General features: G+C 37.1%; 1 protein-coding gene and 1 long non-coding RNA gene across 3 annotated transcripts in view; one reads left to right on the top strand and one right to left on the bottom strand.

Annotated features, from left to right (window-relative positions):
* agbl4 (ATP/GTP binding protein-like 4) overlaps nucleotides 1-10923 on the bottom strand; it is a 464476-nt gene extending 453553 nt beyond the window's left edge. The window contains exons 1-2 of one of the 2 annotated variants that reach the window (XM_036141240.1): nucleotides 10838-10923; nucleotides 7771-7893 (exon numbers count right to left, since the gene is read on the bottom strand). In XM_036141240.1, coding sequence (XP_035997133.1) covers nucleotides 7771-7788 — 18 coding nt within the window. In that variant the 5' untranslated portion in view covers nucleotides 7789-7893; nucleotides 10838-10923. The remainder of the gene's footprint in view (nucleotides 1-7770; nucleotides 7894-10837) is intronic. The other variant, XM_036141239.1, reaches the window with a different exon arrangement.
* Nucleotides 1-17322, top strand: part of LOC118564165 — an 89160-nt gene that overhangs the window by 56106 nt on the left and 15732 nt on the right. The window lies entirely within an intron of this gene.

The raw sequence follows: 17322 nt of genomic DNA, 5'->3' as shown, positions 1-17322 counted from the left end.
CATTTTATTGCTATTTAAAAGTATTAATAATAAATGTTTTTAAACACCATGAGTTTTTGATTGTTTATGTTTTCTACTTTACAGAGCTCTGTCAAAAGCTTAACCTAAGGGTCAATTGTATATAACATATCTGAAACTGGCATCACATAAGAAGGGCATGGAAAAATAAAACTAACAATAATGTCTAGAGAAAGTCAAAGATGTGATATAAGAAGGGTAAAAAAAAACACACACAATAATAATAAAGAGTAATCTCTTATGGATACAAATGGCCCGTAAATAGCATAAATCAGAAGCAATGGTCTTTCCAACAGTCCCAAGACAGCTCCAATTTATCTCCATACTTTGCTACTGACGGAAAAGAATGAGAGAGAAGAGAAAACTGCTAAAAGGGAAAACTGGAGAGGCCATTTAGTGATTTGAGTGGTGAAACTTCTCTGCTGCCAAGGACATGTAAGAGAGAGAGAGGGAGAGACTGGGAGAGCCTCTCAATACATCAGACTTCAGGAGTGATCCCTCCCACTCAGACAAGTGGCACCTCTTTTGAAAGGCCCATAAAGACAGGCCATTCGGAGACTGGTGAGCAATACAAAACTATAAAGCAAAAGATTGTAGGACCTTGTATTTCACAATACACAGTAGGGTTTGTATCTGCATGTGGAGTGGTGGCAAAACAATTATACTGATGATATGATGTATGATATTTATTTACAAAACAGACAAAGATATTAAGAAAACTATGCATTTTTTGTTTTGAGGTGCTTCTCCTCCAGGATTGTTTCTTTAGAGAAAGAGAACTAAGGTTTTGCAGAGAGATGAATATGCTGCAGCATGTTCAGGACTCTCCAAGTCACTCATTCCAAGTATCAGCTTGATTGTAAAAACCTTTCTCTCTTGTTTTAATCAATAGGAACTTGACTATCCTAAATCCTAGGGCACTCTGGAGAACATAAATATCTCCTGACAACCTTGGCTGTTTTTCATACACCAAGTGCCACGCATCGCAGCCATCAATGCTCCATGTTTTCTTCCCATCTGTACTACAGAAAGAAAATATTTTTCTATACTACTGTTTCTGAATGAGTATTTCCTCTATAAAGCTATAGCTCCGTTAATTCATTTTTCAGAGGATTAAGGCAAGCGAAGCAAAAAGACAAGGCCACATACCGTAGATTAAATCCTGTGTACGCACAGGAAAAATATAACCATGCAAGGATAAGTATAACTTCTGAAAACACACACACACGATAACCAATATCATGAGCATGCACATGAATAAAAGCAGGTTGATTTCAGCCACAGTGGCAGTTTATGACATCTGTCCTAGTTTATAAGAGTAGGCTGATTCTCACCTTTACAAAATAACAAAATCTGTCAGTAGTGCTGTGATTTAACCAGGCAGGTCTGTTTGTTTGGGATTTCTTTCAAGCATGTCAGAGAAGATAAAATATCATTTATAAATAACCAAACAGATAATAATAATGATAATAATGATAATAATGATAATAATAATAATAATAATAATAATAATAATACTGCTACATGTAAAACTGAATTTGATCTGCTTGATTGGCTTGAACTACCTCAAGACGAGTGTTGTGAATTAATGCTATATAAATAAACTGAGTGGAATTGAATTAATAAAAATACATAAATGACCTAGCATAAACAGTTTACATTATAAACTTCAAAGTCATGTCCAAAATGTTGTAAATTGTGTTAATACAAATATGTATACTGATTTGCATAAGCTCTGAAAACATTTTCTTAATAAGTTTGAATAATTTCATTCGTGTTGAAAACCTGTCAGTGCTGAAGCAAATGTAGAAAAGGGTATTTATGTTTCCAAATTTCAGTTAACGTTGCAGTTTTTACTAAGCAGAAAAAAAACATGAAAGATCTGCATTTTACACAAATCTGTTCATGAAGTTTAGTACAAGACATTCTTGTTTCTATACTTATTAATTGAAAAACAAACAAGATTCTCTCAACACTCAAAGGACCTACAATAAAGTCCTGAGTGCCATAAAAAGAAATTGAGCAAGTCTGTAGTGCTGTATAACCTGGATTGTGTCGGGAATTTACTGTAAGGAGGGATGAATCTATGAGCCGTGCCCATCAGTGGACCCCATTAAACATTTGGCACCCCTCGGGACATTCTTTCACCAAGTAAGTCATTGTCGACAGAGAGTGGTATGATGAATCAATGAGGGCTTAATTCTAGCTTTGGATGCCTTTTTCCTCAGCAACACTGAAAATGTGCACATAAAAGATCGACTTTTAAGCCTCGGCTAAGTTTGAGTGTGCAACGAAACAAATGTGAATAGATAAGATAAGAATGTAAATAGACTTTTCAAAATAAATAATTATGCTAAAATATTTGCACTTTTATGAATATCTATGCCATAATGACAAACATCAGGCTGGAACTTAATATTAAACGATTAGTGGAATCTTCTCGTTTCTAATTGTCCTATAGGGGAAAATCCTTTTCTAATTTATTCAGCAAATATTTGAATAACAATGTTAACAAAAACAACTCTATCAGCTGCCATAAAAAGCAAGTCTAAAAATAGATGTAATGTTTAACATTTCATTTCCAAAAGCTGGAAACCAAGATCACTGTGCATTATCTGTTATGTAGAGGACCTGTTGCCCTAGACTTCTGCTATACTAAACTCTGTTGCCCATCTTTGACTTATTGTGGGAAAAGCTGAATAGTTTGACTTAGTTATACCAGTTCTGTCTACAGGAAGGGGTCTTAATTCTAATAAACTATTGTAAGAAGGTTGTGGAGGGATACCCAAAATGTTTAACACCCCTAACGAGGAACAGTTATATATATATATATATATATATATATATATATATATATATATATATATATATATATATATATATATATATATATATATATATATGGTCATATATATATATATATATATATATATATATATATATATATATATGGTCATATATATATATATATATATATGGTCATATATATATATATATATATATATATATATATATATATATATATATATATATATATATATATATATATATATATAAATTAATTTATAATTCATAATTTTAAAACACTGTATTGTGCTTCATTACATTTTTTGGCTCTTATTTCTGTTTAAGCCATCTGACATTAAATATGAAAGATTGCAACCCTTGTTAAAACCAGTTTAACTCCAAGTCACTTCAACCTGATAGATATTGTTCATTTAATTCATACAAACTTTGTCTTACTGTGAACAATAAGTAGAACATAGAAAATACCAAAAACCCAATCATCAGTTATCAAAGGGGGTATAATATAATATATAGTCGTTAAAAGATGCCTTGTTGGTGACAGTATTAAAGACGCCGAGAACAAAACAACCAAAACTGCAAAGGTATGAAATGGCGAAGGGGCAAAGAGTATCCTGAATCTGCACATCTTGTATTGATTAATATACTTGACCTATAAAACAACTGTAACAACATCACAATGACACAACAGACCTTTTTTTCTTTGCACTTTAGCAGCTAATATTCCCACTGACACAGCTATAAAGTTTTTATCAAAGGCTTCGTTTTTTACTTTTTACATTTGTATTCAATTGAATCTCATGTAAACGGGGAACATATTTTTATTACATGAGTAAATGATTGTAACTGTGATAGACTGGTGACCTGTTCAGGGTGTACCCCGCCTCTCGTCCATTGACAGCTAGAGATAGACACCAGCACCCCTCGTGACCCCATGAGGGATAGACATGTTAGAAAATGGATGGATGGATAAATGATTCTAAAGCATGACTGCTTGTAGGACAAACACCATTATTGTATCATGTGGGAAATGCATGCAAAAATGTTTTAAATACAGAGGGAGATCACTCAAGTAACTTCAGAACTTTTTACTTTCACAGCTGAGATAAACGTGGGTTGTGGGAGACAGAAAAACACAGAACATCACAGATGTAACATGGACAAAACCAGCAATGATTAAAGCAAGCAGTTGCAGGGTATTAATTTGACATTTGCTCAAAAATATCAATTTACACCTCATCCTAACTTTGGTATTGTATTTATTGGAAAGAGATTAATATCATTTCCATAAATCATTCAGGAGATACAACCAGAGCGAGGCATAGTCGTATGTTAGCTGATCTCCGGGTGGGAGCTATGTCCCTATTAATCAATGTTCCTGCTCCTCTGGCCATGTCACCAGGGGAAAAGGCAAATTTATAAAAGGCCAACAACCACACTGATACCCTGAATGTAACATACTTGGATATTCATGCAGTGGTGCTATATATTTCCACTGACCTTCACAAGGTTCTTGTCTGTGCAAAACTGATTACTAGCATTTTCTTATCCTTCTGATGCCTTTACTTGATTAGTTTTAGGCTTTATGTAGATAACATTATGTACCAAAAGTGACAACACTGGGAAATATGATTGTGCTATCAGAATAATTACTATTTTTGTCAATGTTTTCATTGGTAAAGACACCAAGGTCAATAGTCATCACAAGCCTTAACATAAAAAGAGGTAAAGCACATCTCGGTTCAGATGAAGCTTGTACTGTCGACCGAATATGCACACGGAGATTTATCTGCACAAAGACTTTCTCTGACTTACCCTGCATTCATGCGCATGAAAGTTTGTCTGGATAAATGTTTGGCTAACAGAAGTTGTCAGCAGTGCTGGGCACAGCTAACCAAAAAGTTAGCTTCACAAACTCATATTCTGCAAACAAAAATATTAGCTTCACTACCGTTAAACAGATGATAAATAAGGATATTTGAGGAAGCTAACGCTAGCCACCAATCAATAATCAATGGCTGCTAGTCTGTGTCACATGTCTTCAGACAAGCCTTCTATTAACCTTATTCAGCCCCGCCCACTTTTTCAACAGCAGCATTTCCGTCTGCCACATCCAAGGACAGGGCTCTTAACTCTCACACAATGACCGCGAGGCACACGCCTTTCCCTGACTTCACACGCAAAACACATTGCATTCCTCACACAAAATAAGAAAATAATCAATGGGATGCGTATGATGCATTCACAGTACTGTACGTTCAGAGCTCACTTAAACCCTGCCTTCTGCTGAGCTGTTTTGGCTTCTTTTACATCTTGTGGGCATTCCTTAGTTCCTGCTACAATTAGCGTTAACAGAGCAGCAGAGGAAGAGCTGGAACAGCGCTGAGCAGTTTGATAAAACTGTAAAAAACTTTATCCCTGTGTCCAGTGACCTGTCCAGGGTTTAGCCCGCGTCCCCGCCTCCCGCTCGTTAACTGCTGGGGATAAGTCCCCCAACTGTTCTAAGTTTATCACAAATAAATACGTTTTATTGCTCACGAGGTGGGCCGCTGCTGCATATTTTGATCGACAACGGATTCAGCTCTCATTAACAGGGACTGCAGCTTTATATCTTTATGTAAAAAAAAAAAAACAGCATGTGGAATATTTTTTTTGACTTTCCCAAATCTGACCCAGTCAAATGCGGGGAATTTTTTTAGTTTGTGGTGCACCGCGAGAAGAGTAAAAAATATAGCACAATCAGTTCAAGACTAGATGCAATCTTCTGGGTCAAGTTAGATGGGTAACTTTTTGAACAATCTGTCTGTAGGATTTGATTGAATTTGACTTTGTAAAGTGCCTTGAGATGACGTATTGTGAATTGGTGCTATATAAATAAAACTGAACTGAATTGAACATGCTGGTTAAATGTCCCTCTAGGTTTGTCATAGTTAGGCAGCAAGCCAGTTGGTGTTTTGTATGGAAGTATTGGTAGAATAAAAGAGTCCTGCTGAGTCATGCACCGATCCAAAAGCCCAGCTCCGAATCCAGTCTCCTTCCACCTCATGCTGTGTCGGTAACTAATCCGGAAAGCTCGGTTACGCTACTAATTTTAAGGGTTAAGAGTCACAAAGTAGCGCACCGTTTACAGAAAGAAAAAAAAACACAGATACCAGCATCTCTATTGAGCAACGGGAGCTGACAATATTAAGACCATATAATAAAAAGTAGAAGAAAAGTAAGAAGAAAGCAGCACAGCTGTCAATTATATTTGTGTGGATATGTATTGTGTAGTGAAAGCCAGGACAGTGACGTAAACGGCAGATGAATATCATGAATGTTGTTACAGGTATTGTAACCCAATGAAGTGGATGCTAACCAATCCGCAAACAATTTCTAAACTTATTGTGAACAATAATGCAATGAAGAAAAGGTTAACTCAAATCAAAGCGACTGTGCCCACCACTGCTTGTCAGTGGTGGGGAAAAAGCTACACAGCTGGCACATAAACTTTAGTTCAATAGAGATTTGGGATCAATAAAGAGCAGTAACTGGTCAACTATTGCTATAACAATATTTGACATGTTACTTAATAATTATTGCACAGCAGGTAAGTCAATACTAATAAATCCTATAGAACTGCCTAATGGTTATACGACAGTAACAAAAACCAAGTACAAAACTATTATATCGATAACCACCAAGACTTTCCTGTGGCCAGGACACAAGTTTAATTTACCCTGTTAACATACCAAAATTTCACTCTCAATAACATTACTAGGGAAAATACAAATTTGTACATGACATAATTTTTTATATTATAAAAGGAAAAATATTTGAAACAAGGCATCAACAGTTTTGATAAACAGGGAAATGGACTGACGGCCAACAAAATCCATTGTGAGACAAAAATATTCACTTTGTTATCCTTAAAGGAGTAGTAAGCAAAATGTCCTTATTTTACATAGAAAGAACTAAAAAATAGGTATGTGAAGAACTAAAGGTAATATTTCAGATGGACTATGAAGTGAAGGTAGAGTTGCACGGCTTGTATATTGTTTTGGTGTACAGACAGGGCTCAAGCACCACCTACTAGTGAAATATCGCTTATTGCTCCATTAAACCCACTTTGTAACATTATTTTGGTGATATAGTTAAGGTCGTCTATTTAGATGACCTACTCCGGCCCAAGCTTTAACTTTCTGGCTAATGTCTTTAGCTGTTGTTTCATTACCTCCACAAATGCCTTTCCACTTGATGCAATTCATCTTTTGATGTGCACCAGTTTCTCCTGCACCAAAACATCCACACATGATGCTGCCACCCCCATACTTTACAGTTGGTATAATGTTTTTTTTACGCTTGCAAACTTCCCCTATTTTTTGTCTCGAAATGTGCCAAACACTTCATTTTTGTTTCAACAGACCATAGCAACTGTTTCCAAAAATATGTATCTATGTCCCTTTGTGTATTTGCAATCTGTAACCTGCTTTTTCACAGTATATTGCTGCAGGACTAATGGCTTCTTCCTGGTTGCATAGCCTTTCAGCCAACGTATCTCCCTGTAGTTAAAGGCATTAGTTCAGCCAGCATCTTCACAAAGTATTTTCCTTCTGTTGTGGTATTGATTTGCACATTTTTCAACAGAATATTTTTCTCTGGCAAACTTCCTGAATCTCTACTTCCTGAATGGTATGGCTAGACATTCCCTATGTGTCTATATAACAAAGAAGGCCAATATGTATTTATTTACATATGTGTATGTAAATATCTGACTTTAACTGCATATGGTATTCATTATTTTGCAGTATTTTTTACCACACAAACTGCAAAAGTATAGTATAATGTTAAACATAACGGTGTCAAACACCTTACCTTCTCTGTAAACCCATGACCCATAGAAATCAATCTAGTAGGAAGACATGTCAAACTTTTTCAGACATTGTGTTTTTCTGTGTTGTTACTCACCGCTCTCAAAGCAAGCATCAAAAATCAGATGTCCTTTTCGTAGAGCTCCGGTGTATCCTGGTGGGCTTACTGTCAGCTTGTTGACATTCCCTACTAAGGCATCTTCCCCTCCAGTTTCACTTCCTGAAGAACAAGCATAGTTTATTAATTTACATGTGCCTAACTTCACTCAAAAGTTTTCAATTGTGCAGCAAAGTTTATTTCTTTTTAAACAAAACTGTAATGTTCATATATGAATTAATCTTTTTATACCATGGTCTGGTTGAATACTCAATTCTGATTGGTTGCAGGGTGTCTTATAATTGTAACCTTGCCTGCAAGATGAATTATTGCGGTATTTGTGTGCTCACAAACACACAAGAATCTATCTTGTACTGCTGCGGCTTCAACCCTTTGTGGTTCGGGCCAATCACATTGCAGTATTGATGTTTAAGACGGAACATACTGGTGTGATGAAAGCAAGAGCTGCTGAGCCCACAGCCCAACCAAAACAAACATGGCGGCACAGGAGGATGCACGCGTAGCTGCTGCTATCACATCTGTTTTGTAAGAAAACACGATTTCATTTTTCATAGTAGAACAGCAAGAGGTGCCTTGACTCACTTACCTTCTTGCGGTTTCATATAAGACCTGCTACTTATGTTTTAATTTGATACCGTGATTGGCTAAAATCAACCTTTGGTAGGCGGGCACTAGGTGTCGCTTCACCCAATCAGCTAAGAGAGTTCTGCTGAAATTCCCTCCTCTCCCCAAACGGATTCAAATGGAGCAGTCCCAGAATTATAATGTGCAGAACTAGAGTGATACATGTTATCAATCTGTCTGGCCAGGTTAGAGGAATTTAATTGATAACAACGATTTATTGAGTTTCTGAGGCCACTCTTCAATCTGGTAAAGTAATTAAAAAAAGGCAGGTGTGTGCGGATCTTCATAAGCCAGGAAATACTTATAACAAAATAACTTACTGTCTTCACTTGCCCGATCTAGACTCGGAGCAATAATGTAAAAGTACAAAACATCCTGAACTGTGAAAGACAAGCTTGGATAAGGAAATAAGTTTATATTACCACCACACACAGTGACGAGGATGGCAAAGGAGGGAAAAAAAAATCCAAAGCTTAAGTCTGATTCTGATTGAATGCTAGGGATATGGTGCTTTCTTGTGAGAGCCTATGGTCTAGCAAAATCTGTATTAGAGCAGCAGAATATTAGGAAAAGATGCAACTGTGATTCTGCAGTGGAATCTTGTGACAATGGTTTCAATTGCAATGGTTTCATTACTTTCTAGTCCATCTTCCCAATTTCCCCAAAATCTCCCTGAACTTTTGTATAGCTTATAAGATTTCATAATAGTTGTAAAGCAAAGGGCATGACATATCATCGCTATGAAAATATTCCATCAAAAGCAGTACTTTGCAAACGTGATATTGTGATGATGATGATTAAGATTCAATATATTGTGCAACTCTAGTCTGTATTAGGACAAAATGACCAAAGGTAAAATGAATGAAGCAGAAACAGAGCTTTACTCAGTTTTAGCATGTGCACCCAGGCCACTTCAGATGCCGCAATGTTTGACTATAAAGGGATCAGCAACAGGGGACGCCAGGTTTGCAAACAACTTCTGGCTTTTCTTTTCAAACTAAAATGTAATTGGTAATTGAGTATTGCTCACTGAGGGTAAATCCCATTTCATCCCTTGCCCCTTGCCCCAAAAACTTAGCCTCTGCTTTTCTAAAAAGGTAGGGTGTCCCAATTCTTTTTAGTGGAGTAGGTGGAAGGCTAAGAGTAATGGCCTTGAAGCAGGTAGAAGCACTTGCATATCCCCTGACAAATGTAAATACTTTTACAGTTAGCATATTTTTAATGGTATAATAACCACTGCAAAGTTTAAATTGAAGTATTGAACTTAGATCTTGTTGTTAATTATATCCAATAATTAGGACAAACAGAAAATATTAAACTTTCTTGATTTAAAATATTTTACTATGCCAACAAATGAATGTGTAGATTGATGCATGGTACTATTTATCTTCTGAAAAAGCAATAATTAATATGAAAAGAACAGAACATATAATATTGCTCTGTTTAATCTATATTGTTGCCAAACAGCAAATACACTGTAATTTAAATTTTGGTGTTTTCTAATGCATCACCCTGGTGAACTGTGCTTTTAAAGTACAGAAAGTTTGGACACACTTAAAAATATTTTTCCACCAGCCTAGTCATCAGCACACTCCACGTATATTTGGAGATTTGTGTTATCACAAACATCTGATTTTCTTCAGCAATTATAAGAGACGGAATGTTTCTCAATAAAATTAGCAAACATTTCAATACAGTAAAGCAGATGTACTTGTCAATACCGGGAGACATTTGACCCTGCAGTTTTGTAATGCCAAATGCAAAAAAAATTAATATATTTATTACCATTAGCTATATTACTCCCTGAGTTATAGCTATCCGAGATAACAAAATAAGAGCAATAATTAGACTGCCTCTTTGCGAGCTATAACCATGCGTGCCACTGTTTACTCCTGACAGAGGGATCAAAATAAACACACGTGTTGCCAGGTGTAGTCTATCGATGACACAAGAGAAAGAGGTTGCAAAGACCGTACAAGGGAGGGAAGGAAAAAAAGGATAAGCTGTGTCCGACTGTTTTTGTTCAGTACGGAACTATTTGTTTAGTGTGGCTTTAATTTAGAAGCACGAACAACCGTTTTGCATCATTAGCTGAACGCGGTGATCCAGCTAGTTAGCGGCGTCTCGTTGCACCTGTGCTGCTGTCCCATCGTGGCGTAACTAAACTGTTGGACCGTATTCTGTGGTGCGACGAGTGACTGTGGGCCAAGCTAGCTCGAACACGCTAGACATACGAGTCCGTGTTTACATCCTTTCACCTGCTAGCTTGGTGATTAGCATAACGAGCGACAGCACGCGTTCAAAGACGCACCGAGGGCCAAAAGCCCCCGCTTGTTATTCGCCAGGCAGCGGGGCAACGTGGCGTTTCTTTCTGCCTGCACAGAAGTAAAGATAAAGCGTTGCAAAGCTCATATTTACACACCAGCCTCGACGTCTCTGTCAGTGTTTTCCTCCATCTTCCTCTCCATCAGCGCAGCCGACGCTTCTAGTGGGTTGCCACGGCAACGGAGCAGGAGGGAGGGAGGGGGGGGGGGGGGCTGAGCCTGCTTTGCCCTGCAAGAAGCTCTGTTGTGCAGGAATGTTGACTTCACCAGATTGTTTTGTTTTGTTTTGTTTTGTTTTGTTTTGTTTTGTTTTTTGCCATCGTAATGAATTGCACAATCGATTTAATGCAACAACGTTTTTTTTTTTTTTTTTCCCCTGTGTTATCAGTATATAGCTGCATGTTTACCTGAAAACACAAGTGTAATTCAAAGTTTCGAGCCTGGACGGGCACGACTGTGCGATAAAGCTCTGATTTATGTCCCAAAATCAACAGAATAATCTGTCTGTAATGTCAGTGTTCAGCACTGTGTGAAAACTGGCAACATTACCATTCTGCACACCGCAATATACAAGACAAGGCTTCCATTACAGTGCAATCCAATCTGTATGCTGGGCATAACTCTGTTTTATCACTGCCATACCTGAAATAAAACCCCGCTTTAATGGTATTTTTTAGAGAAAAATAAGCCAATAATTACAAGCATCAGTCAGAGATTGGGAATTATCCAGTAGATTGATTAAAGCTGAAGATTTTCTAGACAATTGGAGCAGAGATGTCATCAGGTCCAATCAAGCCTGGCCCTATTCCTTTCCCATTACAACCTGATTAAGTACATCAGATGAGCCAGCGTGCAGCTCCTGGAGCAAGAGCCATACAGGTTGCTGCTAATTTTCAGCTTATAAGCAGTGTGTAACAGGAGCAAATGAATAAGAGCAGGGAGAGGGCAACGATTTTTCTCTGTGCGTGTGATCTATATATGACGGCAAGCGTCAACAGGCCATGGAGTAGATGGGTCTGAATGATTATTTCTCAGATGACAGGAAGAGAATACAGAGCAGCTGTGTAATATTTTGTTAAAATTGAAAATTGAATAGCTGTCCTCAATGCTATGTCATTGCTTTAACGCTGCACCAATTATAGAGCTCAATGGTGGTACAATCATTCATTTTCATGAGAGATTGAAATTGAATTATGGAGCATGAGAAGAATGAATTAGATACACTACAAGTTCCTTTGTTTCTGAGCTTTAATCAAAAAGGAGAAAGAAGTTGTTATTCGCAAAAGAGCCTGGCATGTCTGCAATATTATTATTATTATTATTATTATTATTATTATTATTATTATTATTATTATTATTATTATTATTGTTGAAAGTTATTTTCTGTGTGTAGATATAAATCAAAATTCTTAAAAAGGAATTCAGATCTTTCTGATTTGTGATGATAATGTAGTTTTTACACTTTGCAAGATAAACCACCTAATGTTGTTAAAATGGTATGTGTCATACATTATTATTTTTCCTTCTAATCAATAACCTGTACATGTTTATTTTGCATAAACATTGTTTATTAGCATAAATTTTATTTAGATTTTCCTTTTTTTGTCACACAAGATGGTTCAGAATATCACATAAGTTTAAATACGCAAAGTTAACTTAAGTAAATACAAAAATACTAATCTGAAATTAGGATTTGATATGTTAAAGGTAAAAAGTTATCCAAACCATCCAGGTCATATGGGACTTAAAGTATTATATATATTAAAAAGCAATAGACCCCGTTTGTTAAATCATGAATTAACTGTGATCAAATACAGGGTTTTGATTAGATTCCTCTACTCACACCCAGGCCTGACTACTATCTTACTGTAGGAACTTGCCAGACAGCATGAAGAATGGTAAAAGATCTCAAAGAGCAAAACAATGTGCTCCAGTTTAAATAAGTTCAAGACCAGATGAGAAACAAAGCCATTGAGATCTATCAGTAAGGGAAGGGTTATAAAACAAACCCTAAGGCTTCGGGACCCCAGCGAACCACAGTGAATTATTCACTAACGGTTATTCATGAAAACTTGATTTACCAAAATGACTCCAAAACAAAGCACATCATCGACTCATCCCAAAAGCTACAAAATGTTTAGTTCACAGTTTGCAGTGGTCTGCAAGGTGTTACAAAGAAGGATCAGTGGGGATCCTTAGGTCAAGGCTTATTTGTGCACAGCCAGACGCGGTCCCAGATGAGCTACTAGAGCTCAAACTGCTGAAGAAGTTTTCAGCGAGTTTTCAAAATGTACTTCAGGGTTTTGTTTAGTCAATGGCTTAACAGGCAGAGTTATTTTGGAAGCAAAGGGCGGACCAAGACCCAGAGAGACAGACGAGTTCTATGGACCCACGCATGTCTTTAATTAATAAACAACTCATCATAGAGTCCAATCAACTGTCCAGAGATCAGAATCTGACAGTATTCACTTGATTAGCCGTGACAAGCAGGTATCTTTTTTTTATTGCTATTCAATAAATACAAAAAAAGAATTAAGAACTCCTTCTATTATTATCCTATAAATGCAACAATGCATTTTTTCTTTAATGAAAATCAGATAAAGATTATGAACATAGGCACTGATCCATGCATAGGGATCATTTGGTTCTTCCTTTACTTTCTATTGAATTATGAGCTTCTACATCTATAGTTTCAAAGAATCTGCAACACATCTTTTTCTCTTTTATGATTTATAGCCCAAAGAGAAAGAAATCCGAATTGATCATAATCAAAAGGTCAGACTTCATAGAAAAATGAATATCAGCATTTGTCTGGAACAGCATGATCAACCAAAAAAATTTAATTTTCATGTCTGATGCATTTAATGAAAGAAACAAGAATTCTAAATTTTCAGCCTTTGATGGGCTTATCACCAATCAGCTATAGTCAATAATAGGGACATATCAGGCTCATGCCAAGGGGCGCTTTAGTCAAGGACGAAAGAAATGTGTTATATAACCTGAGAAAATGTATGTTTTGGAACCTAATAAAAGCTTTTTATTGTCTGCTTTTTATATACATTTATTTTGCATTAGGTTTTTACTGGCTTTAGAAGTGGCCCCTAATGATCAATCAAAATATTTGATCTTTATTAGTCAATGTCCAACATGGACAGGCACAGTGTACAATTAAATATGATTCAAAATCAGTTTTTCTATGAGCCAATAAACCAATGAAAAGGTTCTTCATTTCTGTTGGGCTGATCCAGGACCAGTTTCTCCACATGTCACTAAAAAGTCAGAAGAAAAGTTAGAAGACAGCACAGATCTGGCTACAGAAAATGAATAACAATAGTAAAATAATAAAAAGATAACAATTTCAAAAACTCCCCCAGATGAACAACCTTTAAAGTTTGTTTTTGGCAAAATAACTTTGTATTTTACCAGAAGATGGAGACCTAGGCTGTTGCAGTGAGTTGCTAAAAATGTTTGCTAACATCAGGAGCCAGCAGAGCCGAAATATGAGAAGAGTTGTGGGGCTTAAATAAAAAGCACTCAAAGCAGAATCACATCTAGAAATAACAGTTGTTAAACTACATTTGTGTGCTGAGTTTTAACTATTGCAATATTTGTGTTTTTATTCTATAGGTATAATAATTGCATCTCTGAAATGTACAAAAGTAAGCACGAAACCTTAGAATGCCTAATGGGTTAAAAAATCATTGACACCTAATCTCAAGTGTTCAAAGGGCATCTCATAGCACAGATTGTTGTTATTTAGACAAAATAGCAAAGTTTGTGAAAAATTAAACAGATAAAAATATATGCATGCAAAATGTGTTAAAATGCATTTAAAGGAATGTACCTGTTATTTACCATGACTGTACATATTACTGGAGTTGGAGGTTAAATAGCATAATAACTTCATAATTCTAGGGGGGGGGGGGGGGGGGGGGGGTTGGGTTGTAATATAGTGGGTCTTAACTTGATCAGATGAGCTTGCATTTTGTTTGGTAGAAATGACATCTGTTATTTTTGGGGGATTTTAGTGCCTAAGAGCCCTTGAGCTTTGACGCCCATGGGCCCTTAAGGGAGCTAATCCTGCTCTTCCATCAGAGGCAATCATCGGAAATGGGTTGATTTTGATCTCTGTCTGATTGATCGGTGCATCACAGTTATTTGTGTAAAGATGCACTTAACATCACTATAAAATCCTTCAAAAATGACTTGGTTTAAAAATGAGATGATCCACACCTGTACTAAATTTTAGGGGTTATAAATACCTCCTTGTCTGCTCTGCTCACCGCAAAGCCTGTTCATCTTATGTACCCGTCCACTAGGGTCTGCTAGAGGGTGTCTGCAGATGGCCGCACACAGGCCAGACTTTTGTGAGTGCCTTTTGCCTTTGCGTGCTGGCAGGGGCAATGATAACATCAGCCAGAGGGTGACACACAGCACAACAGTAAAATAATATTTGGATCATGAAGAGAGGAGGAAACAAAAGCTGAGCTTGCTTTAAAGAGGTACAGTGGGAGATATGCATTGTTTTCCTAGTGTGGATAATTTATATATCTCAGGTACAACAAGGAAACAATAAACAGATTTTATTTTGTTTTTTGTTTTTTTCACTTGTTTTCTTCTTACCCTCTTCTGAGTAGGCAGTGGTGAACTAAAAATGGCATGAAAAGGGGCCAGTTCTTTTTCATGAGGTTAAACCAGCCTGCTTACATTGACCACCCAATTGCTTTCACATGCATTGTGCTGCAATGTTTACTTCTTGTCATGGCTTTTACATACAAAATAGAAGCAAAGCTTTCATTGCTGAAAAACAAAATAACATGAAAATCAAAAAAGCACATCTGATGCCATGGTCCTTTACATTTTAACTATGTCTCAGGAGAAAAGTCTCACACATTTTACACTACTGATTATTTGGAATATTTGAATGTGCTTCACTTGCTGTGGTTAAAATAAGATCTGCAGGATTGTCAATACAAAATGTCTCTTTTAATCAAAGGTTTAAAGTGGCTGGAGGACGCTCAACATTATCACGATCCTGTGAAGAATCAATTTTTAAAAAAACATCCGGGGAAACTGTAGCTTTGGCTCTGCAAATATATTCATTTCAGAGAGAAAAGTATTTCTTCTAAATTGTAAAATGACCAAAAGAGTCATTCCTCGTATTTGACAAAAAGCAAGATCAGAAAGAATTTCCTGTCAAAGACTCTGTCGTCAGACCTTGTGTGTTTAACGGTACCAAATCTGTGTCTTAGTATTTATATTCCAACAAGTACAGGGAAACCCTTTTACCCCGCCATACTGGGCACTTTTCACACTTAAAGTCTATCATCAATGAAGAAACAAGTCATGCAAAAATCAAAACAAGTGGGGACAAGGGGCAGAAAGTTGGAGACAGGGCGTTGTGAGAGACTGGATGAGAGTGGGGGTGGGGGGGGGATCAGTTGGGGTGCAGAGACCAGGCGGCAGTACACAGAGAATCACTATGGTGACAGCAATCAGGGGGCTCAGGGGAGTGAGGACTGGGTCAGAGAGGAAAGCTTGAGAGGCAGCTGACTGAGGAATCAGCCCTTACTTTGGATGATTCGACTGACAGCTCCCCCCAGGGCTGTGCCGGACCAGCTGTCCCCAGAGACCATGAGCTTTACGAGACAGAGATGTGGCTAAGCAGTCCTTTTTCTACGTGGAAAAAAAAGAAAAAAAGAAAAACGAAACACAGAATTGGAGCCAAGACAGTACAACAGTGCCACAACACAGCAATGTTGTTAGTGATGTTTTCACATATCCTGCAGCAGATGAAAATGGCACAAAAACAGGACAATGTGCTAATTCAAAACGTGTAAGCACTGTTACAAGCTCCATCCTACGTCGATGTCAGCCCTGGCATATTTTTCACCTTCCCAGTTGACATAAATATCAGCTAAAGCAGCAATTTCTTAACAGCTCGCCTTGCAGTTCCCCGACCATCTCATCCCTTTCACTTTTTTTGATACCCTCCCTTTCCTAGTCCATTTTTCTGCTCAACCCCCTCCTCCATCGCATTTGCTGGACAGCGTCCATCTAAACAGATGGTCCAGTGTCAATAGGCAGCTATTAACTGGCCACTTCCCTGACTCTAATTCAAGACGGCGAAAAGCACATTTAAAGAACTGGGAACTGGTCCTTTGCCTTGCTGATGAAGTCACGAGAAAGACAGAACTAAGGTTGGATTAGTGAAAAAGATCTGATTAACTATTTTAAAATGCATCTCTTAAAAATGCTGGTGGAAAATTTGGTCTATTTAAAGAATATCTAAATGTAGCAGATTAGCCTTCCAGTATCAATGTAGGCCAAGGTTTTAAAAAGTTACGCTTTAAAAACAGCTACATACCTTCTGCTAAACCATTACTACTTTCCATAAAAGGGGAGAGTAACGAATTTTGCTCCACCCCCACCTCTTGTTACTTCAGACAGTCAGCTGGCTGAAAAAAGGCAACTTGAGTTTTCCTTTGCCTGAGAGAGCTAGAAATTTGCTATTTATAAATCATTTTAGTTTCTTTTATTAGTTTGTTCCAAGCCAGTACAAAATAAATATAAGATTACAATA

The sequence above is a fragment of the Fundulus heteroclitus genome, chromosome 9 (assembly GCF_011125445.2).
Source record: "Fundulus heteroclitus isolate FHET01 chromosome 9, MU-UCD_Fhet_4.1, whole genome shotgun sequence".
NCBI classification, from domain to species: domain Eukaryota; kingdom Metazoa; phylum Chordata; class Actinopteri; order Cyprinodontiformes; family Fundulidae; genus Fundulus; species Fundulus heteroclitus.
The sequence above is the reverse complement of the archived record's forward strand: the minus strand, read 5'-3'. Positions and strand labels throughout refer to the sequence as shown.